Here is a 17382-nt window from a genome sequence, read left to right as displayed (position 1 = left end):
CGAAGCTGACATCGGACCAAATTCCGAAGCTAACTGATCATAACATAAACGTATCACTTTAACATGAACACACATAATCCTGTCTGAGCCACGAAGGCATCAAACGTGCTAACTACTGCATCGGATAACAATCTGGATACTACTGCTAGCTAAACGGGCCGGCGTTGTGGCCTTAGACCCGTTCCTACTGAAAGGGAACTCACCTCGTGAACTGGCTGCTGAGTGAATAGCTCTGAGGGCTAACTGCTGCTGCTCCGGTACCTCCCCGGCTACAAGTCCATAAACACACTCAATCAAATACTAAACACTGCATTGGGTAAAATGACTCTTTTACCCTTGGTCAAAGTCAAATCTCAGACAAAGTCAACTCTCGGTCAAAGTCAACCCACAGTTGACCTGACTAACCGAGTTGGGCCGCCAACTCGCCGAGTCCCTATTCTCACTCCTCGACCCTACTCGCTGCTACTCGTCGAGTATGGCATCGACTCGACGAGTACTCATTCGATCCAAGAACTCAGAAAATCTTCATCCGACTCGCCGAGTCATATGAACAACTCGACGAGTTGTTCTTGAGCTTAAGAAGATTGCCTTGGACTCGCCGAGTTGTATGAACAACTCGCCGAGTCCCTCCATTACTGAGTCTACCCTCAAACTCGCTGAGTCCACTCCACTACTCACTGGTCCCACTCGACACCGCTCAAAACAGAAGAAATCGGGGACTCGCGACTCGACTCGCCGAGTCGTTCTTCTGACTCGCCGAGTCACCGCCATGCAACTATTCTACACTCGATTCTGCTTGAATCCAAAACATACAAATGATAGATCTGAGTCCAATAAGCTGATTTACCACGTAAAGTTTCCAACTTTACGTGTACAAACACATGAACAAGGGAATAAAGGCTAAAAGATGCTTAAAAGGGGTAGATCTAGGGTTAATATGCAAAATAGCTCCATAAAGGCAATAGATCTGGGCTCTACAACTCCTAACTGAACAGATCTAAGGTTATCTCGGCATAAGAGATCTTCCATATCAACATAAAGCTTTGAGAAAGGCATTAACAAGATCTAGAAAGGGTTTTAAGGCATAAAAGAGAGGGAAAACGGAAGAATACCTCAAAGAGCTCTTGCTTTCCCTTGAATCTCTGCTCTACAGTCCTTCTCCTTGCTCCTTCCTTCTTCTCCTTCTTCAAGCCTTCACAATAGCACACAAAATCACTTAGAATCACTCAAGAACGAATTAGGGTTTTCTCACAGCTTTTGAGGGTGAAGGAGGCGAGATTGGGGGGCTATAAGGTGGCTTAAATAGTGGGCAACCCGGGGATTTAGGGTTTCTCCCAGACGGACAGACTCGCCGAGTCCGGAATATGGACTCGCCGAGTCGCCAGCTAACACGTGCTCGAAATCCCGACCCTACTCGGCGAGTCAGGCTATGAACTCGCCGAGTCCCTCTTGCAAAACTTCCAAAATAAATACCAAAGAATTATCATACCGGAGACGGGTCGTTACATTTAGGGGACTGTAAATCAATAAATATGAACCAAAAAATGTTAAAATTATAGTCTAAAATCACGAACAAACTCTATACTACGCGCTGGAAAAAACTACATGTCAATCTGAATTCAAACAAATGAGATATGCGTGTATTAAACTTTTTACAGAAACCGGATCCGATCCCTAAAATAGGGATGTTATTCGAGTCCGAATCACCGAACCGAACCGAACCCGAATAACCCAAAAACCGAATAAGGGTAATTGCATGAACCGAAAACCGAACTGATTAACCAATATGAGTTCGGTTCGGTTCGGGGATTAATCGGTTCGGTTCGGTTATTACCCGAATAACATGTACAAGATGATTAAGGACCTAATATAACCGAAAAAAACCCCGAATAAACTGTATTATAATTCTATAACCCAAATAACCCGAATAATAGAATAATAATGTAGTTTTATACATCAACATAAGACATTCAAAGACTAATGTAACACAATAACACATTGAAAAAATATCATTTACATAGTAGATTAGCATAATTATAATTAATTTCTTACTTGAGTTTCTTGAGTTGGAGCCAATTTTCCATGATTAGATAAAGTAGGAATTCGTGAATCCTTAGAGGCAATAGGAATGGTCGAGATTTGAAAGTTTGAAACAAGAGGAAGGATCAACAAAAGTGATTTCGAGTTTGGAAATAGATGAGAAGATTGGTCGATTTTGAAACGATGAGAACGAGTGTAGTTTTTTTTTCCTGTTACAAACGACGAGGACAAAAATGTGAATCATGATTTTGATTTATGTCGATCAAAGAAAGGGGAGGAAGCATGCTTATTCGAGTAGGGTATTTAGAACCGAATAAGCTCTTATTTGGGTAACCCGAACCGAATAACCCGAAAACCGAATAAGCATAATATAGATACCCGAAACCTGAATCAAGTTCCTTGTTCGGGCCTAATTGGTTCGGTTCGGTTCGGATTTTCGGGCCAAATTCTCATCCCTACCCTAAAACTGGTTCCGGTTCAAGTTCTTAAACACGGTTTACAACCGAAAGGACTTGGAACCTGGATTACCTAAAATCCGGATAAAACCATTCTTTAAACCCAAAACCTGCACCAGTTCTACATATTCTAATTTTAACGATTATGATTTTGATCCGATTCTAATTCCAATTAGATTTTCCGATTTTGATCCGATTCTAACTCCAATTAGATTTTCCAGTTTTAAACCATGCTTAAATTTGGTCAAAATTGTATGTCGTTGACACTAAATGGCGTTGATCCATCATATATTTTCTCTATTTTTCGTTATTATTTAATCATATATTCAACCAAACATAAACCATTACACCAAGCAAGTGACATTGTCCGCTTAAAAAGCTATTTGACCCTGTTTCACGCCTTCTGATGTTTTTAATGTCTATTTAATGAAAATATAAATATAAAATTTTAAATATTATATGAATAGTGATTTGTATATAATATTTTTTTAATCATACATAACAATTTATATTTTAAATGAGGATTGTATAAACTTTATAAAACATATTATATACATTTGGGTGGTGAGTTATGTTTTTAGAGGTGATTTTAACACTTAAAAATATTAATTCATTTACATAAGTTACAATATCCTTGCAACTATATATCAACAAAACATATATATTTTATATGGATGAATTAATATTTTAAATTAAAGAATTAACTCATGTTTAAACTCAAATTTGTTAAAAAATCAAAGATACCAATAAAATCATCTAGTCGTTTTTATTAGAATTATAAATAGTTGGATCAATGTCACCAAAAAAATTACAAAACAAATAAAAAAAAAATATACCAAAATTTGGCCTTATAATAATAATAATAATAATAATAATAATAATAATAATAATAATAATAATAATTATTATTATTATTATTATTATTATTATTATTATTATTATTATTATTCTTATTATTATGATAGAATACCTTATCTTGACTTTACCAACATCCATATACCAACTTAGTGCCTATAAATATTAGTACACAATACTTGGTCACCATCAATACATTAAAGCAACATAAACTATTTTCAATCATGCAATCTGCTTCCCATGAATATCCACCACCACCACCACCACCACACGGCCATCCACCATTGGCACCACCGCCGGCACAATACCCACCTGGTATTCCACCTCCACCCATGGTCTCTACTGGCCAATGGTCTAGTGGCCTTTGTGATTGTGGCTCAGATGTCACAAATTGTAAGCTTATATATATAACCTACATGTATTTATTAATTATTATTATCTTTCTTTGCAAGTAAAACAAACACATTAAACAGGTTAGTTTTTGGTTTTTTTTTTCTTTAATATTTCACACTCCTTTTCAAATCTACAGGTTGCATTACGTGTTGGTGCCCTTGTATTCCTCTCGGACAAATTGCCGAGATTGTAGATAGGGGAAATACATGTAAGTGTCTATAACTCTATATATACCTCAAGTTTGACATAAAATATATATGGATTTGGTACAATGTTGTTACCTATTTCATTTACATTTGTAGAATTTGCTGAAACGTTGTGGATTTGACGTGTAATTTTTTTGTTAACTAATTAAGTGTAAAAACATGCAGCATGTGCTGTACACGGATCCCTTTACACGGTTATTCTCCTCCTGACAGGATGTCAATGGATATATTCATGTATGTATCGGTCTAAAATGAGACAACAATACTTGTTACCAGAGGAACCATGCAACGATTGTCTTGTCCATTTTTGTTGTGAGCCATGCGCAATGTGTCAAGAGTATCGGGAGCTCAAACATCGTGGATTTGACATGTCTCTTGGTAATTAATTATAACTTTTCCTCAATCCTTCTAATCAACAAACATATATATAACTTCTCATTTGATTTGCCATAAAAGAATCTAATTCTTGTAATGTTTGTTTATAATAATTTATATTCAGGATGGCATGGAAATATGGAGAGGCAAAACAATGGAGTTATGATGCCAGTGTTTGCTCCCGCTCCCATGGAAATGAAACGTTAATTATTTGTAATGAAGTTTGAAAAAGCTTTGAATTACTTATGAGTGCATAAAGGTTTAAGATATAATGTGTGTACATTATCTATTTTTGTTTATAATGAAAATCTACCTTGGTCACATTGATGATCTAATTACAACCTTTATTTATTGAAATGCTCTAGTTTATTATTGAGGGAGGTTTCAACTCTCAATATGGAAATATATCTCAAAGTCTTAACCATCTCGAAAGCCCAAAACACAGGCAACCACCGGGAGACCCAACACCCAACAGTCCAAAAGGCCCTCGAGAGTTTCTGAAAACAGGCTTTTGGGCCGATTTATACTCATGAGCTGAGCTCTTTCTATATTATAAAATTCAAATTAGAAAAACTTTATATTTTGTTTAGGGTAGAGTTTTTACACAAATAATGCTTTAAAGAAAAATTTATACTAGATTATAAATTAAAATATAACAAGCGCAATGGTTTATTAAGATTTCTATCTAACTATGTATATGTTAAAACTCTTAAGAAAAAACAAAACAAAACACATTGATCCAATTAAAAATTCCTAATGATATATAAATTGTTTTTAGCTAGGAATGCCCAAAAGTTTTCAAGGAAAGTTTAAGAAAAACCTTTATATCTTAAGGGTAAACAAGACAAAATAAATTAAGTTTACGTCAAAATTCTAATTTGACATTGTTTGTTTTTTCTTTCTCAAATTTCATACTATGTTTTTCAATATTTTATAATTATGACCACTTGACCAGTCAACCCGATTACCTGCTGGCATGACATGATGACGTGCCAGTATTGATGACGTAACATGCTGACATGTTAAAATTGATTTTTTTCTACAAAAAACACTAAGTTTTTACATTTTTCGATTTTGGACTAAGTTTAATTTTTTTTTCAATTTTGAAACTGTATTTTTTTTGTTCCAAATCAAACATCATTTTTTTCAACTTTTTTCAAGGTTGACCATTTTCTATTTGAAACCATATAACTATTATTTTAATATATTTTAAACCGTGTGTGTGTGTATATATATATATATATATATATATATATATATATATATATATATATATATATATATATATATATATATATATATATATATATATATATATATATATATATATATATATATATATATATATATATGGGGGTAAGATCCGTTGAGAATTCATAGTTTTCCGAGAACCTGAAAACTAAAGGTGGAATGTTAAATCAATATTAACTCGTTAAGGGCATGATCGTCATCTTACAGATCTAATTTAATGTTTAATTTTTTTTGTTATTGAAAATATTAATAAAAAATTCTAAAAATTAACATAATAAATCAAATTTCGGATTTAACAAAAAAAATAGTTTTCGATTTTTTTATAAAAGAAATGGAGATTTTTTTCATTTTTTAATTGAAAAAGAATATTTTTTAAAAAACTGCAAATAAAAAAAAGCTGCATATTTTTTTATAAAAAACTGTATTTTTTTCAAAAAAACTGAAATTTTTTCAAAAAAACTGCATTTAAAAAAAACTATAATTTTTTTTAAAAAAAAACTCTATTTTAAAAAAAATGTAATTTTTTCCAAAAAGCTGCAATTTTTTTATAAAACTGCATTTTTTTTTTGAAAAGTAAATTTTTATAAATCAATAAATTAAAAAAAAAAACTAGAATATTAAAAAAAACTCCAATTTTTTTAACAAAAAAAATCAACGTTTTAGGTACATATATGTAGGGGTGTTCACGGTCCGGTTTTTTCGGTTTTTAGGTCAAACCGTTACTAACGGTTTTTGTCAAGTAAAAACCGAAGCCGGACTATTGAAAATTTAAAACTGAACCAAACCAAACCGTTACTAACGGTTTGGCTTCGGTTTGGTTTCACAGTTTGGGTTTTTTAGACCAATTTTAGTCGAGTCCATAAACTAATTTAGTAAAATAAAATTGCACTATTACATGTATGAAAACCGTAAAAATTCTACCTAATATTAAAGTTGGAATATTATAGGTATTAAAACAATAAAAAATTGCACTATCAAAGGTATTAAAACAGTAAAAAAACTGCACTATTTAAGGTATTAAAACAGTCAAAATCTGCCTAATTTAGTAAAAAAAACTACACTATTCACGGTTTGTTAAAAATACTGTAATATTAAAATTGTCAACACAGCAAGAAAACTACCAAAAAAAGTTGTCCAAAACAGCAAATAAAAAGCAGTAAATGAAAATATCAAATATTGTTCCATTACATCAAATATTAATACACACAACCTACTAAGTTATCCAAAACAACAAAATTGTTGTCCAAAAAGCATTATCAACAAACTCACTTCCAAAATGCTATCCAATTTATAAGTTTTTGTTGTCCAAAAAATTCAATATTATTATCAGTGCAAATATTAAGATTGCTTGCAAAATCTAAAATACTAGTTATATTTTGTTAGAATTTAGAAATAATAAGTAAGAGAAAATATATAGCTTTTGAAAATTTGAAACTTACCATTTTCAATTTCATCAAGGTCTTCAATTTCCTTTAACACATCTTCGTAACCAACTTTTGCATTTTTGTTAAACACACCCCCAATCCAATTTTGTGTGCATATAAGCGCTTGCATTGTTTTAAGAGAAAGACTACTCCTAAATGAATCCAAAACTCTACCCTGGTGCTAAATGCGGATTCCAAAGCAACTGTGGAAACTGGAACAGCCAAGACATCCCATGTAATTTTTTCTAAAATCTTATATTTTGCTTCATTTGTCTTCCACCAATCCAACAAGTCAAATGACTCATAGCTTGGCTCTTGGTTATCTGACGAATATCTTTCAAGCTTACTCATTTCTCCTGGTTTTTCATCTTCCAAATGTGCCTTATATTTTAGCATACGCTTCTCTTGTATGCTAAGATTCTCATTAACTTTTCTTTTGTTATGATTATTGTTTGAATAAGAACTTCTGGCATGCATATGATCTTTTTCCAAATAAAAGTCATAGATTCCAGTCAAAGTGGCTTTTAACTTCTTTTTCCATGCAATATCACCAATAGGGTACATTTCTTCCAAACTCTAATTGACATATTTTAACTTGTATCGAGGATCAAGAACAACTACTACATACAATAAAGGATTCATCTTTTCTGCATTTCCCCAATATTTATCATACTTTGCCTTCATATTCATAGCCATCGAACTCACCTGCCAATCCTCACTTTTCAATGCATTCATCAATATGGCTATGCAATAAACACATATCATGAAAGTAAGCACTCGAAGCTACATATAAAGACCCCGAAAACCGATTTGTCACTTCATAAAACACCTTAAGAAAAACCATAAATGCTTGTGCAACATCCCAATCAATATCACTAGGTGGCCCGACTCTAGTGACATCATACTTTTTCTTTGCATTTACTTCATTCAACAAGCTACTAGGACCCACATTAAAAAAACATTTCATAGTGTCCATCTTCTTCCAACCTATTAAATGTTTTTCTATACTTCAAAGCCGACTCCAACATCAAGTAAGTTGAATTCCACCTAGTGGAAACATCTAAACATACAGTTCCAGTAACATTTAACTTTTCTATCTTCACAAATTCCTTGAACTTAGCCAACCTTGAAGGTGAGGATCTAAAATACCTCACAACATTTCTAATAACTTGAATTGCAAGATAATAATCTTTTAACCCATCACACACAATCAAGTTTAACACATGAGCACAACAACGCATACGCAAGTATTGAGCATCTAAAATTACATGTCCCCAATTTTGTATTTTCTTTTTCAGAAAGGAAATAACTGTATCATTAAAGCTCGTATTATCCACAGTTATTGTAAAAACCTTCTCAATACCCCATGTAATTAGACAACTCTCAACCATTTTACCAATTGTGTCACCCTTACGATTCAAAATAACTTCAAAATTCAAAATCCTTTTTTTGCAAATTCCATTCTCCATCAGTGTAATGGACTGTTAAAACCATATAATTGATGTTTTGACATGAAGTCCATGCATCAGTTGTAAGACAAACAGATTGTGAAGATTTTCGTAAAAGCTCTGCAGGGATAGTTGGTCAGTGATTTTGTTCCTAACAGGAAATCCCTAATCTCAAAATCCGAGTAGTCATTTAGGACATTTATGGGATGGATTCAACTTGGGTTCAGTATGGGCGTCTGTCAGGGAGACAGACCATCTCGAGACTTTAGGTCTCAGATTGAATAAATGGAATTATGTTGCAAGGAATTCATTTCATCTTCGGGTTTTAGAACCATGTGGGGTTGGTCTTAGTTGCCTTGGAAAGGCTGGGTATGCTTGTAGTTGTAGTCGTGTTGCTTAAGTTATTTGGCTTGTCAGGAGTGGTAAGGAATGATTTCAAGGACAAAATCTGATTTAAGCGAGGGAGAGTTGTAACATTCTGTTTAAATTAATTAAAATAAATAATAAACCCGGAGCCCCAAGATGTAAATTTATAATTTATATTATTTTATAGTAGCCCTAAAACCAATAATATTTAGCGGAGAGTGGTTTCGGGAAGCCAAATGATATATTTTAGACTTTTGGGGGTCAAATTCAGGATGTATCTTGTAAAGATTTTTAGAAGACAGGGGGTGTTTGGTAAGTATTGGACTTATAATGAAAGGGTTTTGGAAAGCTAAGGGTTGTTGGGCAAATTTTGGATTGGAGTTGTAAGGAATTTCCGAAGTTAGGGTAGAAATAGTAAATTCTAGACTTTATTGGAAAGAATAATAGAAGGAGGGATCATTTTTGTGATTATGGGATTAACCTTAAGGGATCCAGGTATATAAACCTAACACCACCAGTAAACCCTAACCCTACTCTCGGATGAAGCAGCCGCCACCACCTTGTGACTCCCCAACCTCCACCTCCCTTTTTCTCGCTTTTCCGATTCGACTAGGTCGTCACCGTGAGCGGCAAGGAAGACTACCAAGATGGGAGTTTGGACTGTGAACGGTGAAGTGTGGGCTGAGAACAATCAGAATAACGTCGGACGAGCCCCGCTCGATGGTTGTTGTTGTTGCACTGCCGCCGCCGCCGACGAAGTTAGAAGCCGCACAACCGAGAGACTGCCACCTTGTTCCACAGTTGCATCCGTCGCCGTCAAAGAGCAAGGACTGGCGGAAGGAGCGTGGAGGATGTTAGGAGAAGCCTAACGAGCTGGAATGTCGTTGTGTCATCGCAAAACCTTCCCTTTCACTGGTTCGTTGCTGCTACGCCGCCGCAGCGGGCCTGCCGCTCTAGCAGTTGTTCCGATGCCACCATCTAGCGTCATCGTCGCCACCGTACGCCACCAGGTGGGTGGCTATGTTACTGTTCCGGGCAAAACTTGTTATATGCGTTTATTTCAGTGGAGAGGTGTTCGGGTGTTTTGTTAGCCGGAATTCACGGGGAAAAGCCACTACCACCACGTGCCACCGCCGGCCACCACTAGGGTGGCTGTGTGTGTATGTGTTTGTATTAGGGTGTGTGTGTGTTATTTGGGGTTTTGCTTTGTAATATTGTATTCGGTGCTAGAATAATGAATATAAACCCATAACCACCACTGTGAGGTGGTGACCGTAGCTGTGAGCCGCCGTTGACCACCACTAACCAAGGTGGTATTGGGTGGTTCCCGACTTAGGGAAACCCTAATTGTCCTAATGAAATCCTAATGGGCTTAAGGACTTAGCTTTTGGGCCTAATTGGATTGTAATGGGTTGGAAACCCTAATTAGGGTTTAGAAAACCGTAATTTTGGAATTATTGTTTTGGACTTATCGGGACCCGTATTTTGGACCATTGGAGTGAAGATATGACTCAATCCCCATGTCATTGTATGTGTGGACTTAATGGAGTAAGTAGGAACACTTAACCCTAATCGTCATTTTATATAAAAACCCTAATTAGATTTGGGTTCTTATTGGGCCATTTATTGGACTAAGCTGTTGTTGGCCTTTGTGGGCCAATGGGGAACACATTTATAGAATAAGGAAATTATTGGGCTTTAGGATAAGACCCATTAGAGTGGCATGGGCCCAATCTGGAAAATTGGGCCATAATTGGGGCCTTGAGGATTATTAGCTATTGGGCCATCAAAATGCCAGTTGTTTGGACTAGAATAATTGGTTGGGCCTTAAAATAAGTCCATGTAGATGTTTGGGCCCAATTTGGAAAATTAGGCCATAAGTGGGCCGTGGTTGATTATTGGGCTTTAGGGCCTTCGGAGTGTGAGTTTGGGCCTTGGTTTTGAACCAAGCTAGTTTAGGGGTAAAATGGTCCATTTACCCCAAGTGTAGACTTATGGTTAAGTATTGGAGCCCAATTATTAATTGGGTTTCGTTTTGATGATTGACAGTTCGGGAACCCATGAACCAGCAATTAGAGTTTTATCCGCGGGACTGCAGTAGTGCCAGGTGAGTCTCCTTACCATACCAATGGGTCTAAGGCACCAAGGCCGACCCATTCAGTAAGTTGTAGTGTTTATTGTAGATTCACTATTGATATGTCTGGTATGCATGTATATGTGGTATTCTAGTGATTATGTGGTATGCTATCGACTATGTGGTTTGTGGTATGCTAGTTGTCTTTGTGATACTTGCATGGAAGACCATGGGAGGAGCCCATGGCACCCGGATGTAAGACCATGTGGAGACCCCATGGATTTCCTATTAAAGACCATGGGGGAGCCCATGGTACTTGGATGTAAGACCATGTGGAGAGCCTATGACTTTCCTATTGAACACCATAGGAGGAGCCCATGACTCTTAGGTGTAAGACCATGAGAGGAGCCCATGACATCTTGGAGTAAGATCTTGGGGGGAGCCCACGACATATGTATATGTTTATATGCATGGCTATGTGATTGATATGGATATGTGATTGATAAGGTTTACGTAGCTGTTATAGCTGATATGTGTCACAACTAGTATTTTAAGGCTAGGAAATTCTGTCCATGTGTAATTACTTTTGGAGAATTCTTGTAACCCTAAGTATAATGTTATACATGTTATTCATTCAACAACAATAATTCGAATCAAAATTCACACGTGAAGCCCTAAACCTAATTCAATGCACTACACTCACTTAACTTTGGGTTTAAAACCCTAACTTTCTGGTTCAAATCCCTTATTAGACCAGGATACCCTTATTGGGCCTAATGGGCAAATAAACCCTTAACTTGGTTCTTTTGGGCCAAGAATACATAGTTTGGCCTAAGTTGGACCCATATTCATTAAGCTATAGTATTTTAGGCCATAAGACTCTTCATGGGCCTTATTGGGCCGAAAATCGCTCACCTTGTCTTTATGGGCCTATTTGGGCCGAAAACTACTTATTTAATTACAATGGGCCGAAAACCCATATCCTTGCACTTATTGGGCCGTCAACTCATGTAGGACCACATGGATAGAAAATCCCTAATGTGCCAATGCTATATCAAGCCCAAGATCCATGTTCTTTTCTTTCCTCCCATTCTAGCTTATATATATATATATATATATATATATATATATATATATATATATATATATATATATATAGAGAGAGAGAGAGAGAGAGAGAGAGAGAGAGAAAATTTAATGTAGTTAAAGTAGTGACACCTCATTAATGCTTCCCATACATCCATGCAAAATGTCCAACAAATATCTTGACAATTAAGAGATTACCCATTAAGCAAGGACCTTCACCTCACCTCCTCTCTCTTCTCTTCTTATTCTCGGCCCTCCCCTCTCCATTTGAAACTTTATTTTATTTCTAAATTCTCTCAAAACTCTCAAGAACTCCCTTCCATCCTCTCTAAAAATTGTGTGGTGCTTGGGTAAATTCAAAGCTTCTACTTCAAGAATCATTAAGTTGGTAAGTTATTATCACCCTCAATTGGTTTGTTTCCATTTCATGTTAAGATTCACACTCTTAAACACTGCGTTTCATAATTCTTGCTTCCTAGAACTCCCTAAGCTCGAAAACTCATCTCAAGGAAACATCCAAGGCCGAAAACACCTTCATCCTCCTTCATTTTTTCAATCAAAACCGAATCCATCACCAAGGTGAGTTCATACCCCCTTGTTTTTGGTTTTAATATGTTTTTGGGGGAGAATACAAGTTGCTTTTGTGTTAGATCTAAGTATTTATGCATGTATGTGTGTGTTTTCATGTTATATGTTGGGATCATGCTATAAAGATATGTTAAACCTTCATAAATCTTGAAAGATCTACCAAAGCTTAGTGATATTTGTAAACTAAAACACATTATGTAACATACTATGAAGTTGAAAGGATTAAACATGTTAAGAAATACTTGAAAACTAAATAAAAACTGTATGAGGGGCCATATTTAACAAATAAACAAAAAGTGAAACCTCTATGTCAACTCACGGTTTTGAGAGAACCAAAAGAGTCATTTTTAGATAAAAATATATCTTTATGATATTCATGGTTTTAAAGGTGCCTAAAGTGTTAATTTTCACAAAATGGGCTTCTATTTGGGCCTTCACGGTTTTAATGGGCTAAAATGGTCAATTGTCATAAAATGGGCCTCAAATAGAAAATCACGGTTTTCATGGGCCTAAAATGTAAATTTTGGCCTTTATGGACTTAAAATATCATTTCTATTAAATTGGGCGGAAATTGTTATTTGCAATAGATTTGGGCCGAAAATGTCATTTCCATTAAAATTGGGCCAAAATGTTAATTTGATCAAAAGTGGGCTGAAAATGTTATTTTTACCAAACATGGGCCTTAATTGTAAACTTTCGGTCGTAAAGGGGCCTAAAGTGTCATTTTTATCAAAAATGGACCTCTAATGTAAATTCTCGGCTTAATAGGCCAAGAATGTCATTTTTACTAAAAGTGGGTCTTTTATGTTATTTTGGTAAATAATGGAACTAAAACAAGTATTATAATAACAACCGGGTTAATTACGACATTTCCACTTTAATTGGGCCTTGTATACACATTTCATGTTTATCGGGCCTTAAATACATAATTACATGTTTATTGGGCCTTAAATACCTATTTACATGCTTATTGGGCCTTGTGTTCTCTTTACATGTTATCTGGGCCTTATAGGCCCATTGATTTTATTATTGGGCCTCACGACATATTTTATGTTAATTTGGGCCAATAATAAACAATACTCGACACTTTGATAAAATCAAATGGTATTTCCATCACCAATGTTTTGTAATCAAATGCACACTCAAAACATTATTCTAAAACGGTAAACAATGTGATACACCGTTCGCGTAAATCCAGTTAAGGTTCTTGTGAGACGTTCTTTCATTCGTACCTTCCTAGTGTACAACCTTAAGTCATGTAGTTATAACCAGAGTCTCCTGGAGGGAGAGTGAGAGTTTGTGTATAGATCTATACGGGGTTGACAGCCCCGCACCTGAGTTGTTCGCTACAACTAGACTAGACCAGTATAGGGTGACAAATGTCTTACCATAAACAAGTCGACGCCTGAAAAACGTCACGACATGCAGATCAATCATATCAAACATGGTTATAACGACTCACATAGAGTTTAACAACACGATAAATTTACAGAATACCTATACTATACTTTTGATACACGTATGAGCTATTCATTTCTATAACACTTGGGTGTTATGGTGTAAAGACTACAACTCTTTTACAGACAGAAAATATCGGATTTTCTGGGGAACAAACACGATACCTTACATTTCACTTACAACAGAAAATATAGAAATTTCTGGAACTCTCTCTCTCTCTCTCTCTCTCTCTATATATATATATATATATATATATATATATATATATATATATATATATATACACTACTAGAAAAACAGCCTTTTACGACGCTCATTGCGCGTCGTAAAAGGCTCAGACGACGCGCAAATGCGCGTCAAGGAAGGCCCTGTTATAAAGAGAGACGACACACATTTACGACGCTCATTTACGACGCGCGTTTACAACACGCAATGCGTATCAAGGAAGACCCTGTCATAAAGGAAGACGACACGCATTCGTGTGTCGTAACCTTACGACGCGCGTGTTAATGACACACAATACGTATCAAGAAAGCCCCTGTCAAGAAAGGCCATGTCATAAATGAAGATGACACACATTTTTGCGTATCATAATTTTAAATGTTTAAAAAAAATATTATTTATAGATTTACTTATTTTCAAATTAAATTTGTATTTAATGTTTCATAATAGAAAATAAAATATCATATACAAAAAATAGAATCCATTGCATAAATTTAATGTCATACAAATAATCGTTCCATGAAAAGATAAAACAAATCAATAGAAGTTGTAATAAAAATTTACAAACTAATAGTTCTAATAACCTAATGTATGCCTCACTGTAAACAAGATTTGTGCTGATTTTTTTAAATGTGTGCCTCACTTGTCTCCACTCTTCCTTAGTAACACCGCTCAAGGACTCTAAATGTATGAACTTGCTCAAAGTATCTATATTGCCTGCAAAAAAAAAAAACTTAACTACAAAATAAGTGTGAAGATGGATTATTACAGTGTAAGAGAAGTAAAGAACCTTGAGCTTCCTCCAATGGGACACATGGGTAGTCAGACTTGATACACTTTGCAACACGTATATCTCCCAATGCAAGATCAACATTAAGGTAATGGGGAACAACATCACCTAAAATCATATAATATTTATATACCCCTAGACTAGATAGAGCTTTGCTACAAATAGCAACCTACTTTATTTACTCTGTTTACCAAACCAATGTATGGGAATGGAACCTACTTTACTTTACTCTCTTATGGTATATGAACAGGATTAGGATTGGCTGTGTTTGCTATATTTTGGTAGAGGGCATTCATTCATTCATTCTCATGTGTTTTGCACATAGAAGACATCAGATTTAGATGAGAGCTTTTTGGGTTTGGATGATAGAATAAAACTTAATAAATGAATGAATGAATGAGGATGACCTTTGATCTAAACTGAAGAGCTGGATCGGTACTTCGGGAAACAAGCCTAGCTAGTGGAAGCATCTCATCAATTTCAGCACGTGGAACCTCAAGCCTCATTCTCCAGCGACCCATAGAAGATATCACACTCCCTAAATGACCAGCCCCTATGGTATTGACAAGCTATTGATTTTAGAGCTTCTACGTGTTACTACTTTTAGGAAAGCTTCTACGTGTGGAGCTAGTGGTGCAGCTCCTGAGAGAATAATGCGTACATTACCTCCTAGTCCCTGTTTTATCTGCATAAATGAAAAAAATAACGATTTTACCCTTGTGTTTAAAAGTCATATTGAAGATATAGAAGGTGATATAAGTTGATGTCATGTCACACACCTTGCTGAAGACAATTTTGTCACTTAATGGAGATGCCTCTGGATGTTTTTTACCTCCCTTCATATTACGTAACTTGATGCACAAGTTTAGTATGCAAATTATTTTGTGAAAAGCAAATTTAAAAAGTTATGTTTTCTTGTAAATTGCACAATACTTACTATGCATAAGCAAGACTAAACAATTTGCTTTTGAGAAAACCCCCAGAAGAAATTTTCAGTTGCAAACCTAATAAAAATAGAAGGAATTCAATTCATTAATTAAATAAGGGAAAATTATGTTTTTTTATTTGCACAATAATTAACTAACACACAAATACCTGAATAAATCCAATCCAAGACACGAGGAACAACACAAAAAATAATAGGTTTTAGCTCCCCTATGTCTTCAATCAGCAATTTAACATCCTGTATATATATAGAATAATACAAATTATGATATGATTCATATGAAATTAATTACAAATAAAATTTAGTAATCTTCTTACCCCACGCCAAAATCCTATAGATGCTCCATGATTAATAAAACATTCTTCAATCACCCGATCAAATATATGTGCCAAGGGTAGAAACGAGAGATAAACATCATTTGAATCCAACTAGAAAAAAAATTTATCATTGTTAAGTATAAAATAAGCAGAAATTAGTAATCCTTTTTCATGTTTATTCATTATACATCAAAAACTCCAAAGTTTTATTTGATATACATCCCAAAGCTCAAAGTTTTATTCTAAAAGCTTCAATATTTTGTTTTTTTATATTCAAATAATCAAAAACTAAGTGGGAACTCACTGATGCATCTACACTCCCTAGCAGACGATGAACACCGGCTATAAGTGTCACAATACTGTTATTTGAAATTAGAACACCTTTTGGATCACCAGTTGTCCCACTAGTGTACATTATTGTACAGATGTCACTTTTCTTCTTGAGTGGGAGCTCAAACTGTTTATCATCACCCTGCAAATAGATAAAAGGGTGTCAAAAATCAAAATTGAATTATATTTCACATTTACATAAAACCCAAAATTTGATATTGCAATTTAAGAGATATAAGAGTATACCAATGACAAGAACTCCTCCCATGAATGTATTGCTACACCAAAACCTTCACATTGTTCTTTTTGTTCAGGTGTAACTTTGCCAAAGCTCACAATTGCTGAGGTAAAACATATAAATTAGTACCTGTAATTCTTTATGATTGTGTTCAAGAAACTAGACATGATGAGTAACTTACTTTCTAGATACTCTGCAGATTTCGGAAATGTTTTTAGCACCTAAATGATAAAAAGAAATTTATTTCTAGGAAAAAATTTAACTTTATGCTAAAAGATTTGTTTAACTTTAGTTTTATGTAAGATAATAAAATGAATATGATTGATTGGATTACCTAAGGGTTCTTTTTAGCTTCTACAAAAGCAAGTGTAACCTCAGCATGGCAAATGATGAATTCTACAGCACCCATAGAAGATATCGGTTGGTCAGGCTATTGATTTCATAGTGAATTTCCGCAAACAAGTGCCAAGTAGCCCCTCTTTCTTTCGTTGTACACAACTACAAATTAGTCGATGGTTGA

The 17382-nt window shown here is 34.9% G+C and overlaps 2 protein-coding genes and 1 long non-coding RNA gene across 3 annotated transcripts; 1 reads left to right on the top strand and 2 right to left on the bottom strand.

Moving 5' to 3' along the window:
* Positions 1–3534: 3534 nt before the first annotated feature.
* LOC111890391 (protein PLANT CADMIUM RESISTANCE 2) lies at positions 3535–4645 on the top strand. Its single transcript, XM_023886510.3, has 4 exons — positions 3535–3743; positions 3880–3951; positions 4115–4327; positions 4449–4645. The coding sequence occupies exons 1-4, from the start codon at positions 3575–3577 to the stop codon at positions 4529–4531; spliced, it is 537 nt and encodes a 178-aa protein (XP_023742278.1). The 5' UTR covers positions 3535–3574; the 3' UTR covers positions 4532–4645.
* Positions 4646–7047: 2402 nt separating this feature from the next.
* Positions 7048–8468, bottom strand: LOC111890362 (zinc finger BED domain-containing protein RICESLEEPER 2-like). Its single transcript, XM_023886486.1, has 4 exons — positions 7987–8468; positions 7841–7934; positions 7705–7782; positions 7048–7575 (listed from the first exon to the last, which is right to left on the bottom strand). Exons 1-4 carry the CDS (start codon positions 8466–8468, stop codon positions 7048–7050), a joined length of 1182 nt encoding a protein of 393 aa, XP_023742254.1.
* Positions 8469–16293: 7825 nt separating this feature from the next.
* Positions 16294–16965, bottom strand: LOC128133786 (uncharacterized). Its single transcript, XR_008232087.1, has 3 exons — positions 16871–16965; positions 16599–16766; positions 16294–16405 (listed from the first exon to the last, which is right to left on the bottom strand). It is a non-coding gene; the product is annotated as an uncharacterized LOC128133786 (long non-coding RNA).
* Between the last annotated feature and the right edge of the window lie 417 nt (positions 16966–17382).

This window comes from Lactuca sativa, chromosome 4 (genome assembly GCF_002870075.4).
Source record: "Lactuca sativa cultivar Salinas chromosome 4, Lsat_Salinas_v11, whole genome shotgun sequence".
Lineage (NCBI taxonomy): Eukaryota > Viridiplantae > Streptophyta > Magnoliopsida > Asterales > Asteraceae > Lactuca > Lactuca sativa.
Note: the sequence above shows the minus strand (reverse complement) of the source record. Positions and strands in the feature narration are given on the sequence as shown.

Coding starts and splice junctions, on each gene's coding strand:
- LOC111890391 (XM_023886510.3), top strand. CDS start 3,575: ATGCAATCTGCTTCCCATGAATATCCACCACCACCACCACCACCACAC. Junction 3,744..3,879: donor TGGCTCAGATGTCACAAATT/GTAAGCTTATAT, acceptor TCAAATCTACAG/GTTGCATTACGTGTTGGTGC. Junction 4,328..4,448: donor TGGATTTGACATGTCTCTTG/GTAATTAATTAT, acceptor ATTTATATTCAG/GATGGCATGGAAATATGGAG.
- LOC111890362 (XM_023886486.1), bottom strand. CDS start 8,468: ATGGAGAATGGAATTTGCAAAAAAAGGATTTTGAATTTTGAAGTTATT. Junction 7,935..7,986: donor TATAGAAAAACATTTAATAG/GTTGGAAGAAGA, acceptor GGGTCCTAGTAG/CTTGTTGAATGAAGTAAATG. Junction 7,576..7,704: donor TGAAAAGTGAGGATTGGCAG/GTGAGTTCGATG, acceptor TATGTCAATTAG/AGTTTGGAAGAAATGTACCC.